The 21,785-nt window shown below is 39.6% G+C and overlaps 1 protein-coding gene across 1 annotated transcript in view; it reads left to right on the top strand.

Moving 5' to 3' along the window:
• The window catches only part of Ophn1 (oligophrenin 1), a 333,717-nt gene that overhangs the window by 272,614 nt on the left and 39,318 nt on the right, over positions 1 to 21,785 (top strand). Inside the window, exon 20 of the mRNA XM_057759550.1 lies at positions 9,445 to 9,604. Within this exon, the coding sequence (XP_057615533.1) occupies positions 9,445 to 9,604 (160 nt within the window). The remainder of the gene's footprint in view (positions 1 to 9,444; positions 9,605 to 21,785) is intronic.

The raw sequence follows: 21,785 nt of genomic DNA, 5'->3' as shown, positions 1-21,785 counted from the left end.
AATATGAGAAGTTTAGTGGGTTTTGTCCATTTTCCCCTTTTGCTCGACATGTGTCCCAAGGTTATGGGATGTTGTTGACATCTTTTAGGGCATGTCTCCCACTGTAGTTAATATTCTATGGAAATGGCCTGACAGAAACCCTCAGAGGTGTTGTGCACAGTTTTAGGTGTTTTACATTCCATCAGTTGCTCCTCAAGATTATTCAGCACAGTAACTCCAAAAATTTTACATATGTTTAACAACCTTTATAGTCATATATTGCAGACAATGTAAATTTAGAAAATACAGTTAGGGCTGTTTAGAAAACTCACATGGAGAACAGAGAAAATTCACATGCTTTCAAATGCATGCAATCACCCTGCTTGCCAGTTGTGGCTTCCATAGTGTGTATAATGATTATATCTGTGCCTTTGTAATATATTCTTGCTTCTTGCTATTTTCTAGGTTAATAATAGGCAAAATTAAATAGACCTCTGCCAATTTGGGGTTCTCAGTTATCCAGTTCTTTTTTATCTATAGTTTCCATTAGTCACAGATAGGAGATTGCTAATAGTCTCCTCTCCAGCAATCTCACCCTTAGTGGAATTCTACAATGGAAGCTAATGTCATGCCTAATTCTACCATTCATGCATGTGTTTATTAGTACGCAGACACAAAGGGATTTGTACAGCTTGTTCTATAAACTCAATGAAGTCCCATTTCTCTGTGCTTTCGGATGCGTTGACAGCATCTTTTGTGAAAGTTTTACTCGAGGCAAATGAGAAAATGCAGTAGTATAATTGGCGTCCGGTAATAAAATTCTATGATCTAATGGGGGAGATGTAAGACTCTTTCACCGTCTTGCATTTGTGCTGCTATTTGAAAGGTTTAGGGTTATTAGGTTTACTGGATTCTTATTTTAGTAATACTTACATCTTTTCAGAAGCAGTACTTCGCAGTGTAGAAATTAGAAAGTACAGAAAACAAAGCAAAATTTACCTTTTTTTGTTCTAGTGCTCTGTAGTCATTACTGATAATATAACACATACTATTCTAAATCTTTTGTGAAAGTGTGTTTATATAGAAACATATTTGTGTTTGTCAATAAGATGAGGTTACGGTGTTCAGCTTCCCTCCCCACTTTTTGGAGAGTCTCAGGTAGTCTATGCAGACACGAATGTCATTTGGTCCTCTTGCTTCTGTCACTTGAGTTCCGGGATTACAGGTCTGCACAACCATGCCTGACATCTTCTACTTACCTTGTTCTATAGTTTCTGCCTTTCTAGACTCTGTTATTATTTTCCTAGTTGACATTAAAACTGCTCTTTAAAGGTGTTTGTCTAACTAACCAGTATATTACCACACATTCTACCTCTCTCTTACATCCTTTTTATCTCTTTAACTTACCACACCCCCAAATATTATGACATTAGTTTATTGGTGAGACCACAACATTGTCCTGCACATTGTTATTTCTTAGTCTGTTTATAACAGACAAGTTCATTCTATACTGCAGGTTGGCCTCATACTAATGATACCTGTGCCTTAACATCCTCAGTGGTGGAATTACAGGTGCTTGGTTCCTTCTTCCTAGTTAGACTTATTTTCTTCATTGTCTTATTTCTAGCCTGTCCCTTTATTCTTGCATATAACAGGTTGCCTTTAAAGACTGAATGGATTCAATTAACCGATCTGCAGCTCCAGCAAATAGTCAAGGATTGTTTGGTAACTTACGTTTCATCACATCTGGAGAGTCGTAGTATTGGTTTATTTACTCATTGATGGTCACATTATCCAGTGCTATTGTTTTCTTTATGTTCCTAAGAAGGCTGTGTGACTGTATGGTGTTCACAGTTAGTATCTATATTTCCTACACATCTACCTCATGAGAAATCATTTTTACCACCTGTCATGCTGACTGGCGATGGTGTTTTCAAAATTTTATTGTAGCTCTTTGTCTTCGTTAGCCTTTTAAATACAACTAGTTACTCGTAGAGTATAGATGTACGAAATCATGATTACAATAATACAGTCATCAAGGTATGAGAGTACACACGCAAGTAAAAATATATATATAAACATTTTCTCATTGGTTCTGAGGGCACTTTTCTTTTTCAAGTTGTTATCTGCATTCTGGAAGTGTCTTAGAACCAACAGTTTATTAAAATTGCTATTGTTAGATAGCCTTGATGTAATTGTCACATTCTCTATGTATCAACTTGCTAATAGCTGCTCTTTTAGCTTACTGTCACTATTGCTGTTAACTTATATCCAGTTTTCAGTTTATTTTTGTTCTTTGAGTTTCTTAAAACATTATGTAATGATTTGACAATAAAATTGTTTTTCTTTTGTACATTCATGATTTGGTTCTAATTGGTGGCATTGAAATATTCCAGGCCATTGTACTATGTTGAAATATATATCATAGGTTACGGAGACTATGCTACTGATGGAGAAAGCCAAAGCTGTCTACCCTTGAAAGAGAACACCATTTTGGGGAAAGGGACTGGTCACTTTTGGCACTGACTCTCTCTGTTACTGCTTTTCCTTTTGAATAAATTTGTATTATGCAAGATGTCTTCTAGTGTGTGATACAAAAATTAAATGAAGGAAACAGCAGCAAGAACTCATGTGTCCATCATCCAGATTCAGCTCTCGTGGTCACACTTTATCTATAGTCCTAGTTTCCATCTGCCTGGTGTATGATTTTTTAAATAAAGTCATGACACTATATTTGTTTCACTCATCAAAATCTCAGCTTCAAATTTATCTTGAGAAGATGAGAACTCTTTGTAAGCACATATCTAGCAAAATTATTGTAGCTGAAAGGAAATTAATAGTAATATGAAATATTCTGTTTTCGAATTTATACTGTTCACAAGTATATTGTTTCTGTTTTTAAATGAGGATCCAATTTGAATGTATACATAGCAATCTAGTGACATGAGTTTCAAGTATCTAATTTCTAGCAGAGTTTGACTTGAAAGTGCATATGTGAGGCTTTCAGCCTGTATCACATCTACACAGTTGTATAATTGCAGCTTGAAAGCAGGCATAAATACTATTTAAATGAGTAGAAAAGCTGTGTTCAAGTAAAGCTTTATTTATAAAAAGAAAAGCACATGATAGTGAGATTTGGTTTAACTGCTCAATCTATAGCACTGTTTTCTAAATTTATTGCATATCAGAATCACCTGTAACATCATAAAATACACAGTGTGGCCTAGACTTGATGTAGTGCGCAATAGAGACTATTTTATTCTACCGTGTATTCAATATATAGATTTTCTATACAACGTTCCTTTTTCTTGTGATATGTTAAAGAAAAAAGTTACTTGTCCTTTAAAGTTTTCTGTAGTTGCAAGTTGAGTATAGAAGCTTGCTTTGCTCAGATTCCCGTTTGTGTGGATGTGTGTTTGTGTGTGTGTTTCGAGCGGGATAATATACATAATTGATGGTCCAAGAGACGTGTAGTTTGTGGCTCTCTCTTTTTCATTGTTTTCGAGAGCAGGGTTTTCTTAGATTCATTTCCTGGCAGGCTAAAATACACTTTCGATCACCTAATAACTTTTTCACCTTACACATGACAGAACGGATTCTTAGGGATGGAAAAGATAGGCACAAAGCCACACAGTACATTAGTAATAGAACCAGGAATATGATTGGAAGTGGCCTCCTTATTTAAAAGTCAAAGTACATCGAGTTCTTAGTCACTGAACCCTAAAACTGGCTGATACTGACAAGTTCACATAAATAGCTTCCAATTCTTCTGCAGCTATCTTTGTAAACCAGAGGTCTCACTCAACTGAATGGCCTGCAGATAAAATTCAAAGCGAAAAAAAAAATTATTTGTCTTTGACTATTTTTGGGGAAAAAGACTTAGTTCCCAAATTTTAAATTTTAAGTAATTCACATTAATGTCTGAATTTCAGGAAATGAGACCATCTCACCACACCGGGCCTGGTATGCTGGAGGCAGTAGTGGTTCCTTCTTTGAAGTAGTTTAAGTTGCCGACTTGCCACAGACTCCAGTACTCTTTTAGGGTTTTTTATTATTATTTCTTTGAGAACTTCGTGCAGCATGTTTTGAACATATTCACCCTCCCCCACAGCTCTTCCTAGGTCCACCTCTCCTTTTCTACACACCCAATTTTGCGTCTTTTTTATACCAATCCATGCCAACTTTTGCTGCCCTAATATTCATAGATGTAGGACTTTCCACTGGAGAATGGTCAACTTATGAGAGCCTATATTTTTATCAAAAGCTGACCCTTTATCTCCTAGCAACTGACAATTGCCAACAGCTCCTCCTTGAGTGGTTGGATTTCCCACCCAACTCCCTTCTCCATGTTGGAATTTGGAATAGCCAGATCTTGTGTGTGATGTCATAACCATAGTGAATTCATATGTGCAGCTGCCCTGTTTCGTCAGGAGGACAGTTTTCATTCCCGCTGTAATGATTAGATGATGAAGGTCATTTTGTAAGGCAAGAAATAATGTTGAATGGTACCATAGTGGTTTAATGAATGTGTGCTTGCTTAAAGGGATCAGGCACATGTTCCAGGTTAATATACCTCGTTTACATGACTTCTGTGCTCCTCAAATAATTTTAGTTTATTTCTTCAAATCTAAACCATCAAAGAGAGTTATTATCTTCTACAGTAGAGCGCATCACTTCCTTCAAATGCTCATTCTTTTGTTTTAATTTTGCATTAAGTTAGTTCTTTGACATTTCCATACATGCTTGTAATATGTTCTGATTATGCTCTCTGTACAGTCTTTTGTCTCTTTCTTATGCCTACCAGCTCCCTCTATCCCCTCCACATACCAGTCCCTTTCCCAGATTAATGACTTTGGGGTTTGCTTTGTGGCCTCCTTAGTCAACCAGGGCTATACGTGTAGCCATCAGACTGGGACTATCTATTGGAGCTTGGTGGGGCCACTAGTGGATGGCAACAACTGTTGGCAATGACTCCCTCTCTCCCTAAATCTGTCAGTAAGAAACAGTTCATCAGTGACAGATAGGGCCCCATGAGTCCCTCCTCCCTTTTATCTGACAGTGACAGGCTCAGTCATGAGCAGTCCCTATACAATTGTCCCCAGTTGTTATGTGTTTGTGATAGCACTTGCTGTTTCCTGCCCAGAAGATAGCGTTTCACAGCCCCTTTCCCTGTCTTCCGATTCTTCCATTCTTTCTTCTGAGATAGTCCTTGAGCCTTAGCAGGAAGCTATTGATGCTTTGTTTAGGGCTCAGTCCTTAACTGTGATTTATTCTTAGCGCTTCTTGTGGTGTTAAGTCTTTGCATTCACACACATTCCATGAAGTAGTAGTTTGTGGATATAAGCATAAATATTTAGAAGGCAGTCTAAAGTTATGCTGGTTTAGCTAAACACTTTATTTTTAATTTTGATGCTGAAGTTGTACCCATTTGTTCTAGTCCTTATGGATTGGAAATAATACTGTAAACTTCTACATAATTTACTGTTTAGCATGTTGTCTGGGTTCACTCATCTTATTAATCTACAATTGAGCTATGACTTATACCTCTCCTTTTAAAAGTTGAATTTACTGTACAGAACTTGCAAATAAAAATCATGCAACAAGATTAGACAGCCAGACCATATATACATATATACTCTCTCTATATAAAGACATTTCTATATTCTGTGCATTTGTACATAAATTGCACATCCCAGTGTATCATTGCTCTTCGTGCCACTTTTTTCATTTATCATTTTGGACATCATTCATTACTTCTGTATATAAGGTCTTGTTACATTTCTCAGACTGGCTTCAAACTCTTGGGCTCAAATGATCCTCTCACCCCAACCTCCAAAGTACCTAGGACTCCATCCCTAGACCACTGTGATCAGCTCTCCTTATTCTTTTTAGCTACTGGGTGGTGATTAAGGCAGTAACTAATAGCTGGCCAAAGTGCAGAGAATAAGTGCCCGAGGAGGACTCAGCCGCATGTGGGCTATCTGTCTCACCACCTCCTACTCAAGGTTCAGAGACTGTAGCAGAAAGACGATGAGATGCAGAAGTTGATGAAGAACAGAGCAAAGGCATGATGAAGCATGCCAGGGCTGCTGCACTCAGGAGCTCAGAGCAGCTGAGGATTTGCCTGCACAAGAGCAAGCCGTTCAGCATTCTAGCATGGAGCCCAAGCAGTTCATTAGTGACAGCCCCCCCCCCCCCTCCGTTCAGTGCTATGGACAGTTGGTGGCTACTAGACGAGGGAGAATCTGTTTTCTTTAAGGATATGACTCCTGGTAAGACTACTCACTCCAGTGGGTGGCCCCACACCCAGAAGTACATGAACAACACAAATTGGAGTCAAATGGAGTAATAAATTTAAAAGCAAAAAAGAGGACATAAAGTTGTGGGGGGCATGGAAAAGTTGGGGGGATGAGTGGGGAATAAATATAATCAAAATACATTGTATGGAATTCTCAACAGCTAAAAAATTCTTAAATGAAAGGAAACAAATGTGTACATTAGGAAAGGTAGCACATGGAAAATGGATGTGGCTTGGGTGTAGCTCAGCGCTAGAGACCTTGGCTAGTATGGATAAAGCTCTAGTGTCCAATCCTTTGTGTCGAAAAGGAAGTGTATAGTAAGATGAGAGGTGGCACTTGCAAAGAAATCTCCCCAGGTTTCACCAGAAGGCCGCCATGAAAGTGAATATAGTAGGGATAGTAGGAAGCTCCTGCAGAGAAAGAGAAGTAAGCTCAGCTTAAAATCCTCCTATAGAGGCTTCTGTTTCCCAGGAGGCATTACCGAAGCAGGCAGGAAGATGCAGTGGAACAATGGTTACACTCAAACACCAACAAATACAGGTTCGAATTGATGGAGGAAGGTCATTGGTTAAAAAATAAAGAAACTGCTTGGCCCTCATAGGTTAGAACATAGGTGGATGGAGTAAAGAGAACAGAATGCTGGGAGGAAGAGGAAGTGAGCTCAGATGCAGGGCAGCTCCTCTGAGAGACAGACGCCACGTTCTCCTCTCCAGAGCAGATGTGATAAAGCTCTGACCCAGGATGGATGTAGGCTAGAATCTTCCCGGTAAGCGCACCTTGGGGTGCTACACACATGAACAGAAATGGGTCAAGCAGTGTTTAAAAGAATACAGTTTGTGTGTTGTTATTTTGGGGCATAAGCTAGCCAGGCGGCCCAGGAGCTGGGGCAGCAGGAATGCAGCCTGCAGCTCCCACTACATCAAATCACCTGCCTCTCCAAAGTGACGTTACTGAGCACCTCCCTCTGGGTGCTTTGCCTCAGGTCCCGGAATAAAGCACCCTTCTTTCTGCAGTTGCAAATATACAGCAAACTGCAGTGGTCTCGAGCAAACCTCAGGTCTCTTCAAAGCTCACAAAAGGAGATGAGGGTTCTTGCCTAGTCCACAGTGGTTTAGCCATTCCAGATCACTTGGTGGCAGCATGGAGATTCTTTGCTATTTTAATAACTGAACAAATTCTGTCACTAAAGAATAAAGGTTAATTGCAGAGGCATTTAAACTGTTGAAAGGGACTGATCAGCAGCTAGAAATATCAAAGGCCTGAATGCTGGCAGCTCATTACCATCTGAATGGCACCCAGCCTTTGTTAAGGGCTTAAGAGACTTTATTATAAAGATTGGTCTAAGGATTTTGTCCCCCTTAATTACCCACTTAGTGTCAAGAACTTGCTTGTTCATGGGTCAGTCTCTCAGGGCCTTTGGCTGGGTGAGTTTGGCATTAGTATTTTGAGTGGGCACCGGGCCTGCCCCTTATTCTAACCTCTACACCTCCACAGCCAAACTGGCCAAAGGGCTGCATGTTTTTCACTTGCCTGCCTCTAGTAGTTTAAAAGAGCTTTAATGGAGTTCAGTTCCTATAAAGATAATTAATTAGTAACTGTTGTGTGCCAGGAACACAGTTGGAAGTTGTTTACCACCTAGTAGAAGAAGCAGATAATTAAACTGAAAATTGCAATGTATTCTCCTTGCTAGTATTATCAGTTAAGGTGAGAAGGGTACCAAATGGATAGACCTGAAATCGCATACACGCAAAGCAACATTAACCAGACTCGGCAGGTTATATTCATATATTTATGCACATGCTTGTAGCTAGCAAGAAAAAGAGGACATGAATTTGAAAGGGGCTAAGCTGGCTATGGGAGGAAAGGGAAGAGGAAAATGGTATAATTTGTATTTTTTTTCTGGAAAATTAAAAACATGTTTTTAAGAAAGCAAGAGAGAGGGAAGCCAGAAATCCATTGTCTTCCTCACACTAAATGCCACCTTTGACTTAAAATTCATTAGTCCTCATTTTCAGCTACCTGGAAGGAGATAGATGTCACCTAAAGTAAATCTCCAGGAAAAATTAGTCATTCTTTAGATATGGGATAGAGGACATTCAAGGGAAAGGGTAGGCATAAGAGAAAGATAAGAAATTCTGTCTGCAATAACCATGGTATAGCCAGAAAACGCCTATCTAAGCAGTTGAGTGGAACACTTGTCAAAGATTAGCAGTGCCTAACGGAGGTTCTTAGAAAGAGAAGCACATTGGGCAGTCCTGTGTTGAAGCAATGTCACATTTGGTTTTCTACTGCTCTAAAGTAGACACTGTTTACACAAGGAGGAAAACCAAAGCTCAGGGAGGTTGGGATTAAAACTCCCTGTTGCACAGCTTGTGAGGGCACTGTTAGGATCCAAACTGGGCTCAACTTTAGAACCTAGGCTATACCTAGGGATTAGAAATGGGGGGAAAATTACAAAAGGTTTTAGCTGTGCTCTCTAAAGACCTTTTAGCTTCTCCTGTAAGCGATGGGTAGCCAGTGGCAAGAATTGACACAGAGCAGATATCTGGCGATCAGATTGCAGGATCTACTCCCCAGCTCAGCAATTGTGATTTCAGGAAGATGTTTTTCCGTCTCCTTTGTTTTATAAGATGAAGAAGCTGATCAAGGGGCGGTCAACCGTAGTATCCTTTTCGGTCTTTCAGGTTTTAGTTTTTTAACTGTGGTACTAGAATGGCCAGATTCCTCACTAGAAGGACTAGTAGGCACACTTCCCACTGGTTTTGTTTTTAAAGAAAGCAATGAAGTACTGGGAAGTCCTCCACCTCTGGGTTATCCTTCTAATCTACTTTGTTCTTCATTGGACCTGCTGCTCTCCATGCCTTATGCCTTGCACGTACTCGGGCCTTTCTCCTGCCTCCCCACACCCTTTTCTACCTCCACATCTGTCCCCTAACTCCTTCAAACTTGCTTTCTTCGTTCCTCCTCTCTCTCACTTTGGCTCCTATGCTTATACTATCTTGTGTTACTTGCTAGTTTTTTCCATTGTGTTTTTTTTTCTTCCATGTATACTTTTTGGCCTCTTCTTTTCTACTCTTTGGTGTCTCTTATCTCCTTTAACACCTAGCATAGTTCTCGTTACTAGAGAAATGAACCTTTTTCATCATTTTCTTTTTTCTTCTGGCAGTGTGTGTGAGCACAGCAAAGAGAATCTTATGACACCTTCCAATATGGGGGTGATCTTTGGGCCCACCCTGATGAGAGCTCAAGAGGACACTGTGGCTGCTATGATGAACATCAAATTCCAGAACATTGTGGTAGAAATCCTGATTGAACACTTTGGCAAGGTAACCATTTCCTATCCTTAATATCTCCCCTCCAAAAAAGTGACATCTGTCTTGTCTGCCTCCATCCCTCCTTCTCTCTCTCTCTCTCTCTCTCTCTCTCTCCTTCTCCTTCTTCCTTCCTTCCTTCCTTCCTTCCTTCCTTCCTTCCTTCCTTCCTTCCTTTCTTCCGTCCTTCCTTCCTTCCTTCTTTTTTTCTGTTTAGATTTTCAAAGCAAAACATGCTATAAAAAGCTTGGCTATCCTGGCACTCACTATGTAGTGTATATGGAACCTGTCATCCTTATGACTTAGTTTCCAGACTGTTGGGATCACAGACAGGAGTTGTGTGTCTTATTATTTGGTTCAAGTTGATATTGGAAAGAAATCCCACTGTGCCACAATGACATGTTTCTTGAAGATGTATAAGTTAAAACTAGGGCCTTGTATATGATAAGCAAATATTTTACCATTGATCTATCCTCAAGCCCTCTTTTTACTTTTCAAGCAGAGTCTTAATAAGGTGTCCCAGTCAACCTTCAATTCACTATGTAACCCAGACAGATCTTCAAGTTATGATCCTCCTTCCCCAGCCTCCCAAGTATCTGAGATTATAGGCCTGCATTGTTAAACTTGGCCACAGTGATGTTTAATATTAAATATAGCACTTAGTAGTCAGGTAGTTGTGGCACACACCTTTAATCCCAGCACTCGGGAGGCAGAGGCAGGTGGATCTCTGTGAGTTCGAGGCCAGCCTGGTCTACAAGAGAGAGTTCCAGGACAGGCTCCAAAGCTACAGAGAAACCCTATCTCAAAAAGAAAACAAACAAAACACACAGAAATATAACATTTAGCTTTTCATCTATTAAGCATCTGTTACTTGAACATATAGTGTTTTTATTATCAGGTAAATAAATGCTGGGGATATTAAAGAAAAAAAGCCACTGGCTGTTTCTAAGGCATTAACATGAAGTATAGCAAAGGAAAGTGATACGGAAGAAGGTGATGCATATACAATGAAACTATAGGGTAGCGTTATCCTCACATAATACCAAGTCCATGACATCCTCCAATCAAATGACAGATTGCTAAGAGAAAAGCAAACATGTCTATGTAAGTTTTATATGACATATGACTTGGTAACACTCTAGAATAATAAGCACCTTCCCCCCAAAACTCAGGTAAACTTATAGTATGATTAAATATCTGGTTCTAGAAAAATATGACTGCAGGACAATAGGGGCTGATGGAGTACTAACACACTGGAGGCAGGCCTATTTGTTTGGGCTTTATGTGTGTGTGTGTTTCTGTACCTTTGAGGATACCATTGTTTGTTTTCCCTGGGTTCCTCTGGGTTTATCTTATATAATGTACTTTAGTGGGAAGTAAGAACATACTTTTCTGGCCTGCTTCAGTGAAAATGGGCAGCAGAAGGTCTGAGAACCATTATGTTTGCAAGTCCCATATTTAGCAAGTCTTGATCCCCATTTCAAGACCATAAATAAATCAGTGTGTTTATTTTAAATTATGTCTCATTTTAAAATGTTTTAAGTTAGAGTATTCTATATCATATATAACTTATAAGGTAGCATACATTATAATTTGGTCAAATCAAAGGAATAAATTATAGGGAGACAAAAAAATGAACCTGGTAATGTGCTTGAGACAAGAAATACTTCTTAACACATACTGTGTACTTGCCACAAATGTCTCATGTTTATTTGTAAGAGCTTTTTAGCAGACAGAGCCCTCCGTGGAAAGCATTATTTTAAAAGAACTTTATTTGTATTGTGAAGGCTGATACAAGCTGAGTCTATCCATAGCTCAAGTCCAATCTTGATCACTTGTTAGCCTCACTAGGTAAGATGCTCAGATGCTGAGAGGCATAAACATACCATGGCTCTAATGTAAGAGATGTTTCTTTCTTTGTTGTAAAATAACCCAACTAAGATGACTTGATGTAATCAGGATTCTTTGTTCTTTCTTTCTTAGTGCTCTGAGAAGCCTAATATCCTGCTTTCGCTACAATGGTCATTCATCATCTCCATTCTAGCTGTTGTAAAGAATGAGAGAGAAGTAGAGTTTTTAACCCTGTGCTTTAAGGTTCTGATTTGGGAGTTAGACATCATTTTCATTACATTCCATTTTCTAAACTTCAATCTCACAATCAGGCTCACTGATAAGGGAGGCAGAAAAGTAGTCTTTGTTTCATTTTTGTTGTTTTTTTTTTTGAACCACAATCTTGCTTCATAGCCCAAGCTGCCTTTGAATTTGTAGTCAGTCTCCTCAACCTCCCAAGTGCTGGGATAAAACACATATGCAACTGTGCCGTCTCAAGAAGGGAAAGTCTTTATTCGAGACAGGGTTTCTCTGTAGCTTTGGATCCTGTCCTGGAACTAGCTCTTGTAGACCAGGCTGGCCTCGAACTCACAGAGAACCACCTGCCTCTGCCTCCCGAGTGCTGGGATTACAGGCATGCACCACCACTGCCTGGCTTGAAGGTAAAGTCTTCAGTATAGCACATTCCCAACTAAGACTTCAAAAGGAGTAAGAGAATGCATCTAAGGAAACAGCTAGTGTTCTCTGCCATGTTGCCCATGTCACTTCCAAAACTTTTCATAACCTTTCTGGTTTTGTCATTAGAAACTGAAAGAGGTTTATATGCTTCTATGTGATAGCCATAGGTCCAAGGTTATTTCTTTAGGAAGTGGCAAAGATGGATAGCAAAATGGATAATGCACTTAGATGGAAGAGAGTTCAGCACAATAGGATAACTATAACACGTAAACTGTGCCGAAAGAGAAAAAATTGTGAGTCTTATCACGAAGAAACAATAACTATATAAGGAGATGGAAATACTGTTTGATCCTTATGCACTGTGTGTGAATGTATGAATTTTAACACTGTACCACATATGTATGTGTAATATCTGTCAACTAAAAAGTGTTAACAAGAGATATTCTAAGAGTCAAAGTACTTAATTAGGTACCACTACAACACCAGTCATGATGTGTAGTGACAGTAGGGCCCATACAAGGCGCCTTGTAATTATCGAGTTGTGAAGAAGTAGATAAGACCTACATTCGGTACTGTATTAATTAGGACTTTCTAGAGAGGTAGAACTGGTATGTGACATGTATAGACACTACAGAGGAGACCTGTTAGGGGAATTAGATGATGTGTTTATTGCAGCAAAGAAGTAACAGCATAGTACACCTATGATGGACTGGAGACCCCAGGATTCAATAGTATGACTCAGTCAAGTTCCAGGGGCCTCCGAACCAGGGAAGCCTACAGTATAAATCATCTTAGACAGAAAGGCTACAGATAAAGGGGTCCCGGTGTGGGTGGTTAGCGTGGTGTAAGAGCAGGAGTGCAGAGGTCAGTGGGACAATAGTCCTGATGTCCAAAGCATGAGAAGAAAATTCTCATTCACATATTAGTCTTCTGTGTTTTCATGGCCCCAACAGATCAGATGTGTTCTTCCCCAATGAGGACTGATCTTCCTCATGTGGTCTCCTTAGACTCCAAAAATTCCTTAATCCAGTCTGTTTGTCGCTTAACAGTTGTTGTCACAGATTCTAAAGTTGAATAGAAAGAGAAACAGGGAAAGCAAGTTGCAAGTGGATAACCCAGTGTGGACAAAGATCAGAGACCTGAGGCTGTGTTATTAGAACATGAAGTGGGAATAAAAAGTAGCAGATTGCACTGGAGGCAGACGGGGATCAGGGCTGAAAAGCAATTGACTGCCTAGTTGATGAGTTTGAACGTGAGCATTTTATCCTGCCACTGCTAGGAAAGCATTGCTTTCTAGTAGAGAAAGGCTACAGCCAGCCTTGTATATAAGAGGCTGCATTTAGAAGAATAGCTCACACAGTTGGAACACTGTCTGAGCACAAAGTAATTATGTTCCGAGTTAGGACAGTGGGAAGAAGAAGAGAGAGGTGAAATCATTAGGACTTAACAATCAGAGGATGCTACTAAGGGTTTCTGATGCCTAGATTTCTTATTTGCCTGACCAAGTGAATGCAGCCACTCTTTTTATCGTAAGAAATATAGGATGATAAATTTTGGGAGAGATGAAGGAAAGCTCAGTTTGGGGCAAGTTGGATTAGACAGGTCTGAAGGTGTGCAGGAAACCTGGCTAATGTGAAGCTAAAGAAGGGGTCACTGAATATAAAACCATATAGTAAACAATTTAGGATTTGGAGGCTACTGAACTCTGTCACAACTGACCTATGCTGACTGTAGAGTAGGGAAGCAACCATGTGTAAGCAGGAATGGCCATGTTGTACTAATTACTTATAAAATAGGCTATAAAGCCCATGGTATATAATTAATTCAGCCCTGGTGTAATGATTAGATTTTATTTATTGATGAATTGATTTATTCACACAGCATAATTATCTATCATCCATCTATCATCCATCCATCCATCCATCCTTTCATCCATCCCTATATGTGAGGTTTTGTTTAGACATAGGGAATAGGAAAATCTGTATAGAAGAAAAAGGGTTCAAAAGGATAATGAGGGAAGTAGTAGGACTTAGAATCCCTTGGAAAGCTTTTGGCTTTGTTTTCTATGACAAAAAGTAGATTTTTCAGAAGTGGAGTGACATGATTTTACTTATTTTTCAGACTATTCTGACTGAGGTGGGGACAATAGTTATAGTAGACAGAAATAGAAGTGGGAAGACTAGAAAGTCATTTTGTTTTATTTTTGTTTATTCAATTATTTATTTAGTCATACAATATATCTTATTCATGATTTTTCCCTCCTTTAACTCTTCCTAGATCCTCCCTACTTCCCAACTGACTCAATATAATGTTCTCTCTCGCTCTCTCCTTTCTCTCTCAAAGCAAAAGCAAGAAACAAAAATCAATTCAGATCAAACAAGAAACCAGTAAAATAGAAAACGTAAAAGCAAAGAAAGTAAAACAAAAATTCCACAAAGCATATATTTTGTTTGTGTTAGCCAGATCTGGGCATGGGGTCTACCCTGCAATATTGTTGATAGACCAGTAACACTCTATTGGAGAAACCCAATTTTCCCTTTTCCAGCAGGCATCAATTGCAATGGCTTTGTGGTTAGGGGTGGGACCATTTGTCCACTTCCCCTTCTCGGTGCTGGAGTTTAGTCCAAAGTCCTCACTCTCTGCATACTGTCCAGTTGTAGGTCTCTGCATTGACTCCCGTTTCCTACAAAAAGAAGCTTCTCTGATGTGAGTTGAGTAAGGCGCTGATCTGTGGGTATAACAAAACCTCATTAGGAATCATGTAATTATACTCATTTAGCAGAAAATAGCATCAAGTTTTCCCCTAAATCCATGATTGATCTAGTCTCAGTTCTCGGCCACTTTAGCAGTGTCTGGTATGGGCTTTACCTCATCCAATCATCAAAAGGTGACAGGTTACTTCCACTCAAAACAAATGCAAAACTTGAAACTAGGCCTAACAAAGCATTTATTGCTCAAACTACAAAAAGCTGACAAGAGAATTCATAATAATTATAGATATATTAAAAGGCACACTGTATTTAATGAGTAGAATACGCCACGTAGTAACTATATCATTTCTTTCCAAGATGACCTGTATGTTTAAGTCAATGTCAAAATTCAGCCAAATATTTTTGTAGGCAGTGGCAAGGTCATACTAAGTAGGAGGATTCAAAAGGGACTATAAAAGCTAACACTTTTTTGAAAAGGAACAAACTGAGGCGTATTATTATTAATGCTTATGATATTCAGCACTAAGACAATATGCAATTAGCAAATGGATAGACACAGACCAATGAAGCAGAATAAAGAATGTGCAAGTAGTCCCACAAAGTTTGGATAGACTATTTTTCACAAAGGTACAAGGGTAGCTGACACTGTCTTACATAGCCTTTTCCATAGCTCAGACCCCAAATTCAATCTCCAAGTACGACAAAAGAATTTTAAATAAGAATAATATTTTCAACAAATGCTGTGAGAAATTGCACATATGTTGGTAATGAAAATAAATCTCAATGTAAATCTCATAGCATGTTCAAAAGTTAACTCAAAATGGATTATCTAAAAAGAAGCAAAATCAGCGGCAAAAAAATTGGAGTATTCAGTTACAGGTAAATTTTTGGAAAATTGTATAGGAGAAAGTCTGCAGGCCCTTGGTCTTTCTGAAGAGTTTTTTGATGTGACACCCAGAAAGGAAAAAAAAATCAGTGGGTTGGATTTTTATCAAAGTTACTACCAAGTTGCAAAGGATTCATATCTAGAATATATAAAGAATTCTCATAGCCAACCACAAAGGATCAAGCATTGTAATTATTAAACTGGATAAAGTCATGAACAGTATGCGCAGATGGCAAGTAAGAGATTAGAAGTTGTTCAGGATAACTAACCAGTAGGGAAATGCAAATTAAGACCCCAGTGAGATAGCACTGAATATTTATCAGAACAGCAGAAATAAAAAACAGTGACAATGCAAAATGGTGACGAGGGTACACAGAAGCTCAAATGTGTCATACTTCTCAAATGGGAATATAAAATAGGACAGCCTCTCTGAAAAATAGATGTGCAGTTTCTTAATTAAAACAAAGCAAACCAAACATGGACATCTGGGGAACCATATTTTGCTCTCCTGAGCATTTGTCAGATAGAGACAAAAGCTGTTTACCTCTGCAGGGATTTAAAATTATCCATCATGTTACCACTGTATGTCAGGTATTATTGGAGACAATTTTACACCGAAGTTCACATTAGGAGAACAGAATGACTTGTCCAGGGTCACCGAATGAGCCAGTTTGGGAACTCAGATTTAACATGAACTCAAATCAACACTACAGGGTCTTTGCTGGGCTCTTGAAAATGAGTACATAAGTGGCGGAGATTGTCATTAGAGATGAAAAGGTCGAGGATATTTGAGACTAGAGTTGCCAAAGGTCATCCACATAGTGGAGATTTGTGTTAGATGTCTGTGCTAGTTGAAATGATGGATGTCTCCCATAGGTTCAGATATTCGAGTACTTGGTCCCCAGTTGCAGGCACTGTTTGGGGAAAGTTCTAGAAGCTTTTGGAGGTGGATCCTTGCTGAAAGAAGGCCATCACTGAAGGCCAGCTCTGCGAGTTTCTAACTTTGTCCCACTTCCTCTCTTGTAGTTTGCTTCTGCTTTTTCTGCATCCTGCCTGTCCATAGAAATGTGATCTTTCTGCTTCCCGGCCCTGCTGCTATCCCTGCTGCTTGCTGCCACCCTTCCCCACCATTGTGGACTCTCCTTTTGGAACCACAAACCAAAATAATATCTTTTCTTCTTTAAGTTGTCTTAGTCATGGCATTTTATCAGAGCAGCACAAATAACTAATACACTATCCTAATTTTAACATTTGGTAGTCAACTTATGAATCCTGTTGGTTTGAGTGAAGAGTTTAGCTCCAGGCAGAAGAGGCCATAGAAATGCTTCAGTATGTCCTGACTTACTGCACTTTAAATGTTCTTATTCATTTGTGAGTGGATAGAGCAAAGATGATGGCATGTTTAGTCTGTTATCAGTCAAAACCCCTTAATTTCTGACTGGGTGGTGGCGGCGCATACTTTTAATCCCAGCACTCAGCAGACAGAGGGCCTATGAGTTAGAAACCGCCCTGGTTAACAGAGCACATTCCAGGAAGAGCCAGGACTACACAGAGAAGCCCTGTCTCAAAAGCAAAAAACCCACTCAAATTTTTGTCAAATTTATTCTATAGATTTTAAAGATAAAAGACCAATTTTATTTTACCAAAGAGATCTGCTCTTTGGTGAATATCCTTAATCCCAAAAGGGTTTATAAAATTATTTTGCTGCATGTTTGGTCAGGATCCCCAATTCTATATTGTAGCAGTATGTGAATTACAAATACTGGACATCTGTTATCCCCAGGCTCCAATAGGAGGTCATTTCAGCTTACTGGTGCTCAGCGGTGGGATGAGGCTGTTACGTCTTGCTAGATTTTAAATATGTATTACATGATTGTAATTCTGGCCTTTGTGTGGTACTAAAGATGTACATTAGCTCTGTTTTCAAAAAAGCAATATGACAATCACGAATTGCTTCTGATTTATACATTTCCTTCAGGTGAGGCATCTTATGTGGCTATAGAAAATGAACTTCCAGTTTGCTAAGCATTTATCAAATTGCCCGTTTTGAAAAGAGAAAACTGATGTGTGAGGTTGTTCCCGAAATTATAGACCTTATGTAGGCGTGACTACATAGAACAGTTGTGGGGATTAAAAGAGATAATATATGTGAGAGTTGAGGCTGCCCAGCAAGCACTAGGGATTATATGTTCCTGCCGAGTTGTTCGGCTAATGGGATATGATTTTTCGGTTGACATATTATAATTTCAGTAATATATTTTTTCCATTTACGCTTGCTCTTTAATAGAAAGGTCTTAAACACACTGGCTTTCAGTTTCTCTATCAGCCCCTTTAAAAAAATACCTAGCTAGTCTGTAAAGAAAACTTAAATGTGTAAGGAAAGCTGATGTTTAAAGGAGTCCATTCCGAGATTTGTCCCAGCACTGTTGTTTTTAAGTAATTTGAATCACCTCTAAATTTCCAAGTAGGAGAGCAGATAAGTAATGGGGGAAAGGAAGTTCTCCCCCCCCCCACTAATCCCCTAGAATAGCACTGTCAATTATTCTGAAGTTCTTAGTCTCTAGCCCATGGAATAGTGTGTGGATCAGGGTACGCTAACCCGATACTGCTGGCTTGAAACACAGAGGTAATTTGGATTGGCAGAGGAAGGTTGGTTTTTGTTTTCTGAACATTTTGTTTGGGGCAGCTGCTGGGAATTACAGGGAAAGAGAGAGGCCAGCTGGGAAGGCAGTTCTTAGTGATTTAGTTCTGAGGACAGAATTGTATTTCCCTTAAGGAGGTGGAATATGGGACAGATCCATTTGGCTATCAGAACTAGAAAGTGACTTTTAAAGATCTTCTGACTCAGGCACTTCATTTTCCATAAAGCCCCGTCTCTTTGCAAAATGCATTTTTGCAGCTCCATCCCCACCACCCTTGTCTTTGGACCCTCATATCCCCTTTGTTCTTCATAAGGTGCTTTATAAAAGAGCTCAGGGACCAGGGTTGAATCCTTGCCTATTCTATTGTCTCACGTGTACTTTGGAAAGACATTTGTCAGCCGCACAGCCGGACTTCAGCACTTTCCCCATTTGTTGCTCCTGATTGCACTGTGCTAGAGACCAGTTACTGGTCAACCTCCTCAGAATTCGATTTTTGAGCAATGACCCAGGAGTCAGGCTGGGTGCAGTGAGGTGCATTGTACTCTTAGCTCATCCAGTCCTCATTCCGACTCTGAAATGATGCACATTATTGATTTTCTAGATTAGGGAACAGAGATACTGAGTTTGTTGAGTGGCAAAACTGAGACCAATCTAGTTGTGGCAGCGTAAGGCTGCATCTCAAGGAATGGAGACCTCTTTTCAAGCGAAAGATTAAGGAGAGTAGTCCGTTGTGCTTGTCTTTGTATCACTGAGATTGAGGTAGCTATTGTTGCTTTCGTTAACTTCCTCTGCAGTGCTAATATGTGTATTCCAATGCTTTCCTTTTTCTTTATGCATGTTTCTTAGTATTGGGGATGTAACACAGGGCATGACACATACTATGACTGCCGTACCGCTGAGCTACAGCTATAGTCCAATATTTCCCTTCTGGTGGGTGGGTAATTGCCTTTCAATTATGCACCGTGTTGCTTCCTGGTCTTAGTATAGTTTTCTGGGAAAACAATTCTTTTCAACGTAATTAGGAAATCCACTACTAATATATGTCAGAATGGATTTTACTGTCTCTAAAGATGAATGGTTTGAGGGCGTGGTTGAAGGAACTGAAAAACTGAAGGATACAGTCTTTGCCGCAGATGACTGAGGGCAGTTCTTCTTGTAAACTGGCCAGAGAAAGCTGGCTTGTTTTCAATACAAAGTTTGTGAGAACTCAAATGTTGCCTATGTTCCCAAATGTCCAAACAGGAACTTATCCAGGAAAAAGACCTCATTGATGTTGTAGCAACATGATGGATTGGAAGAGGCAGACAAGAGTCCCCTTTAAAAAACAACTCTGATTTATGTATTTTTCTGACACCCAATCTAGCAGCCCCGAGGATGCAGACCACAGCCCTGGTTTGCTTCTTTTTCCTGAAATGTGACTTCTGTAGATTTGTGTCGGCCGCCAGAGGGCAGCAAGAGAACAGAGAAATGTGTTTCCCTCTTTGTGGAATGATAAATGACAGATACACACATTCAGACACACACACATGTGTGTGTATTAATTTGAAATGTAAATGCTGATTGCAAATCGTAATGCGTCTTACTATAAAGCTTGCTTTTAGTGTTTATATTTTAAAATGTACCTGTCGTCATCTAAATATTCATTAATAGTACACACACGTATATGTGTGCATATGTAACAGGAATATAGAGAGGGTGAGAGAATCTAATTAAGTCAGATCTGTGCTTCATTGCATTTAATTTCTGAAATGATAAGGTTAAGCTAAAAAGTTATTAAGAATAACATTTTTATTAGCTTATTCATGTTAGGACATTTTCAGAATCTAATATATAGTTAGCTGAGAATTTGACAAACATTTTCAAATGAATCTTCAGAAAAGTATCTTTAAGTATGCATATTGAGATCAAAGGGTAACCTGAAGAAAAATAGCTTTGAGCCGGGAATTATTAAGATTGAGAAACTTCAGATGTGCTCACTAGTCATAGTGAATCTTTTAAAGATACAGTTTCGAGGTTTCAACCCTGGCTGAGTTGAGCTCTTCACACATTCTCCAGCAGCCAGGTTCTCTTAGCTAGCCTTTGGATCACGGTCAGGGCTTGCTGCAGCTCAGTCAGCATGTCCAAACCCGATGAGATGACGTGTGAAGTACAGGGTGCATTTGGGAGTGACATTTGCCCCCAGTGTTCTGATACCTGAAATCCTCATTAGGAGTCACTCTTTCGATTCTGGTCACCCTGATCGGTCTCTGGAAGATTCAGCAAAAGGTAGCGATGCAGTCTCCTCTCCCTTTCCTTTCTCCAGCTGGCACTACAATGCTCCCAACAGTTAAGAACCGTAGATAGCATTTCACGAGGACTTACTATATGCTAAGCCTTTGCTGGTCAACATTCTATCGAGTCCTTCCAACAACTCTTGAGGTGTTCTACCATTTTACTGGTAGGTAATGAGACAGAGAAGGCTAAGTTTGCTGTAGGTTATCAAAATCAAATATGTTTGTTGTTGTTCTTGTTCGTATCTAGTTTACATGTCCAAGCGGAAACACACACAAATAGAATAAATACCTTTTAAAGGTATTATTGACTCACTTGTTGTTGTTAAGTGCTGGGGATGGACCCCAGGGTCCTGCACCTATGAACTGCTAGGCAAGCCCTGAGCTATAACCTTAGTTAGCCTTTGCCATTCTAAAAAGATTTCCAAAATGATATAGACTATTTTCCTCACTAGACGGTGATTGTTTCATAGAATTTATCTCTGTGTCTGACATGGCTTTGGAGTACTCTGAAGTCTCCGGTCAAAGTCTAGACGATATAGTAAGACTGGGGTCAGTAGGCTAGAGGGCCAGATGGTGGACTCTGGCAGCCAGACCTGGAACAGCCTGACTTTTTGCAGTCAGGCAGTTGTGCCAATAGGAGTTTTAGAGGCTAGGGAGCAGTGGACTAGGCCTGAGAGATTGTGTGCTTTATTTCTGTTCTCTGAGATTTTGTGGCTGATGACTAGGTCACGGCTACTTCTTTGGATTAACACAAAGAATCCAGGAAGTGTCCTGGTTAACTATATAGGCTTCTCAAGTATCTCTAGTGATGCGAAAGCAATGAAAAGAATGGAATAACTTTAGAACCAGACAGCCCTGGAGTGTAGTTCTAATTGTATCCTTTGCTAGCTGGGTGGTCTTAAGCAAGTCAGTTTATCTCCCTGAGCCGTGTTTGCCTCCTTTTAAAAACGGAGATGAATGCCTAACCCTACCTCAGTGTTATTAGGAGGATTCACTATGATAAAGGTGTCCAGTGCTTTGTATATAGCACAATACCTATGCCCTCCCCCACCAGCGTTTTAGAGTATGGATGGGAAATGAACTTGATCTTAGTGGTCACATTCTCCTATAATCATTTTTCCTTACTGTCTCTGAATTCATTGTAATAAAATAAGCTTGTCTTAGAGGTTCTTAGAC

This window comes from Chionomys nivalis, chromosome X (assembly GCF_950005125.1).
Source record: "Chionomys nivalis chromosome X, mChiNiv1.1, whole genome shotgun sequence".
NCBI lineage: Eukaryota > Metazoa > Chordata > Mammalia > Rodentia > Cricetidae > Chionomys > Chionomys nivalis.
This window is presented reverse-complemented; position numbering and strand designations above follow the sequence as displayed.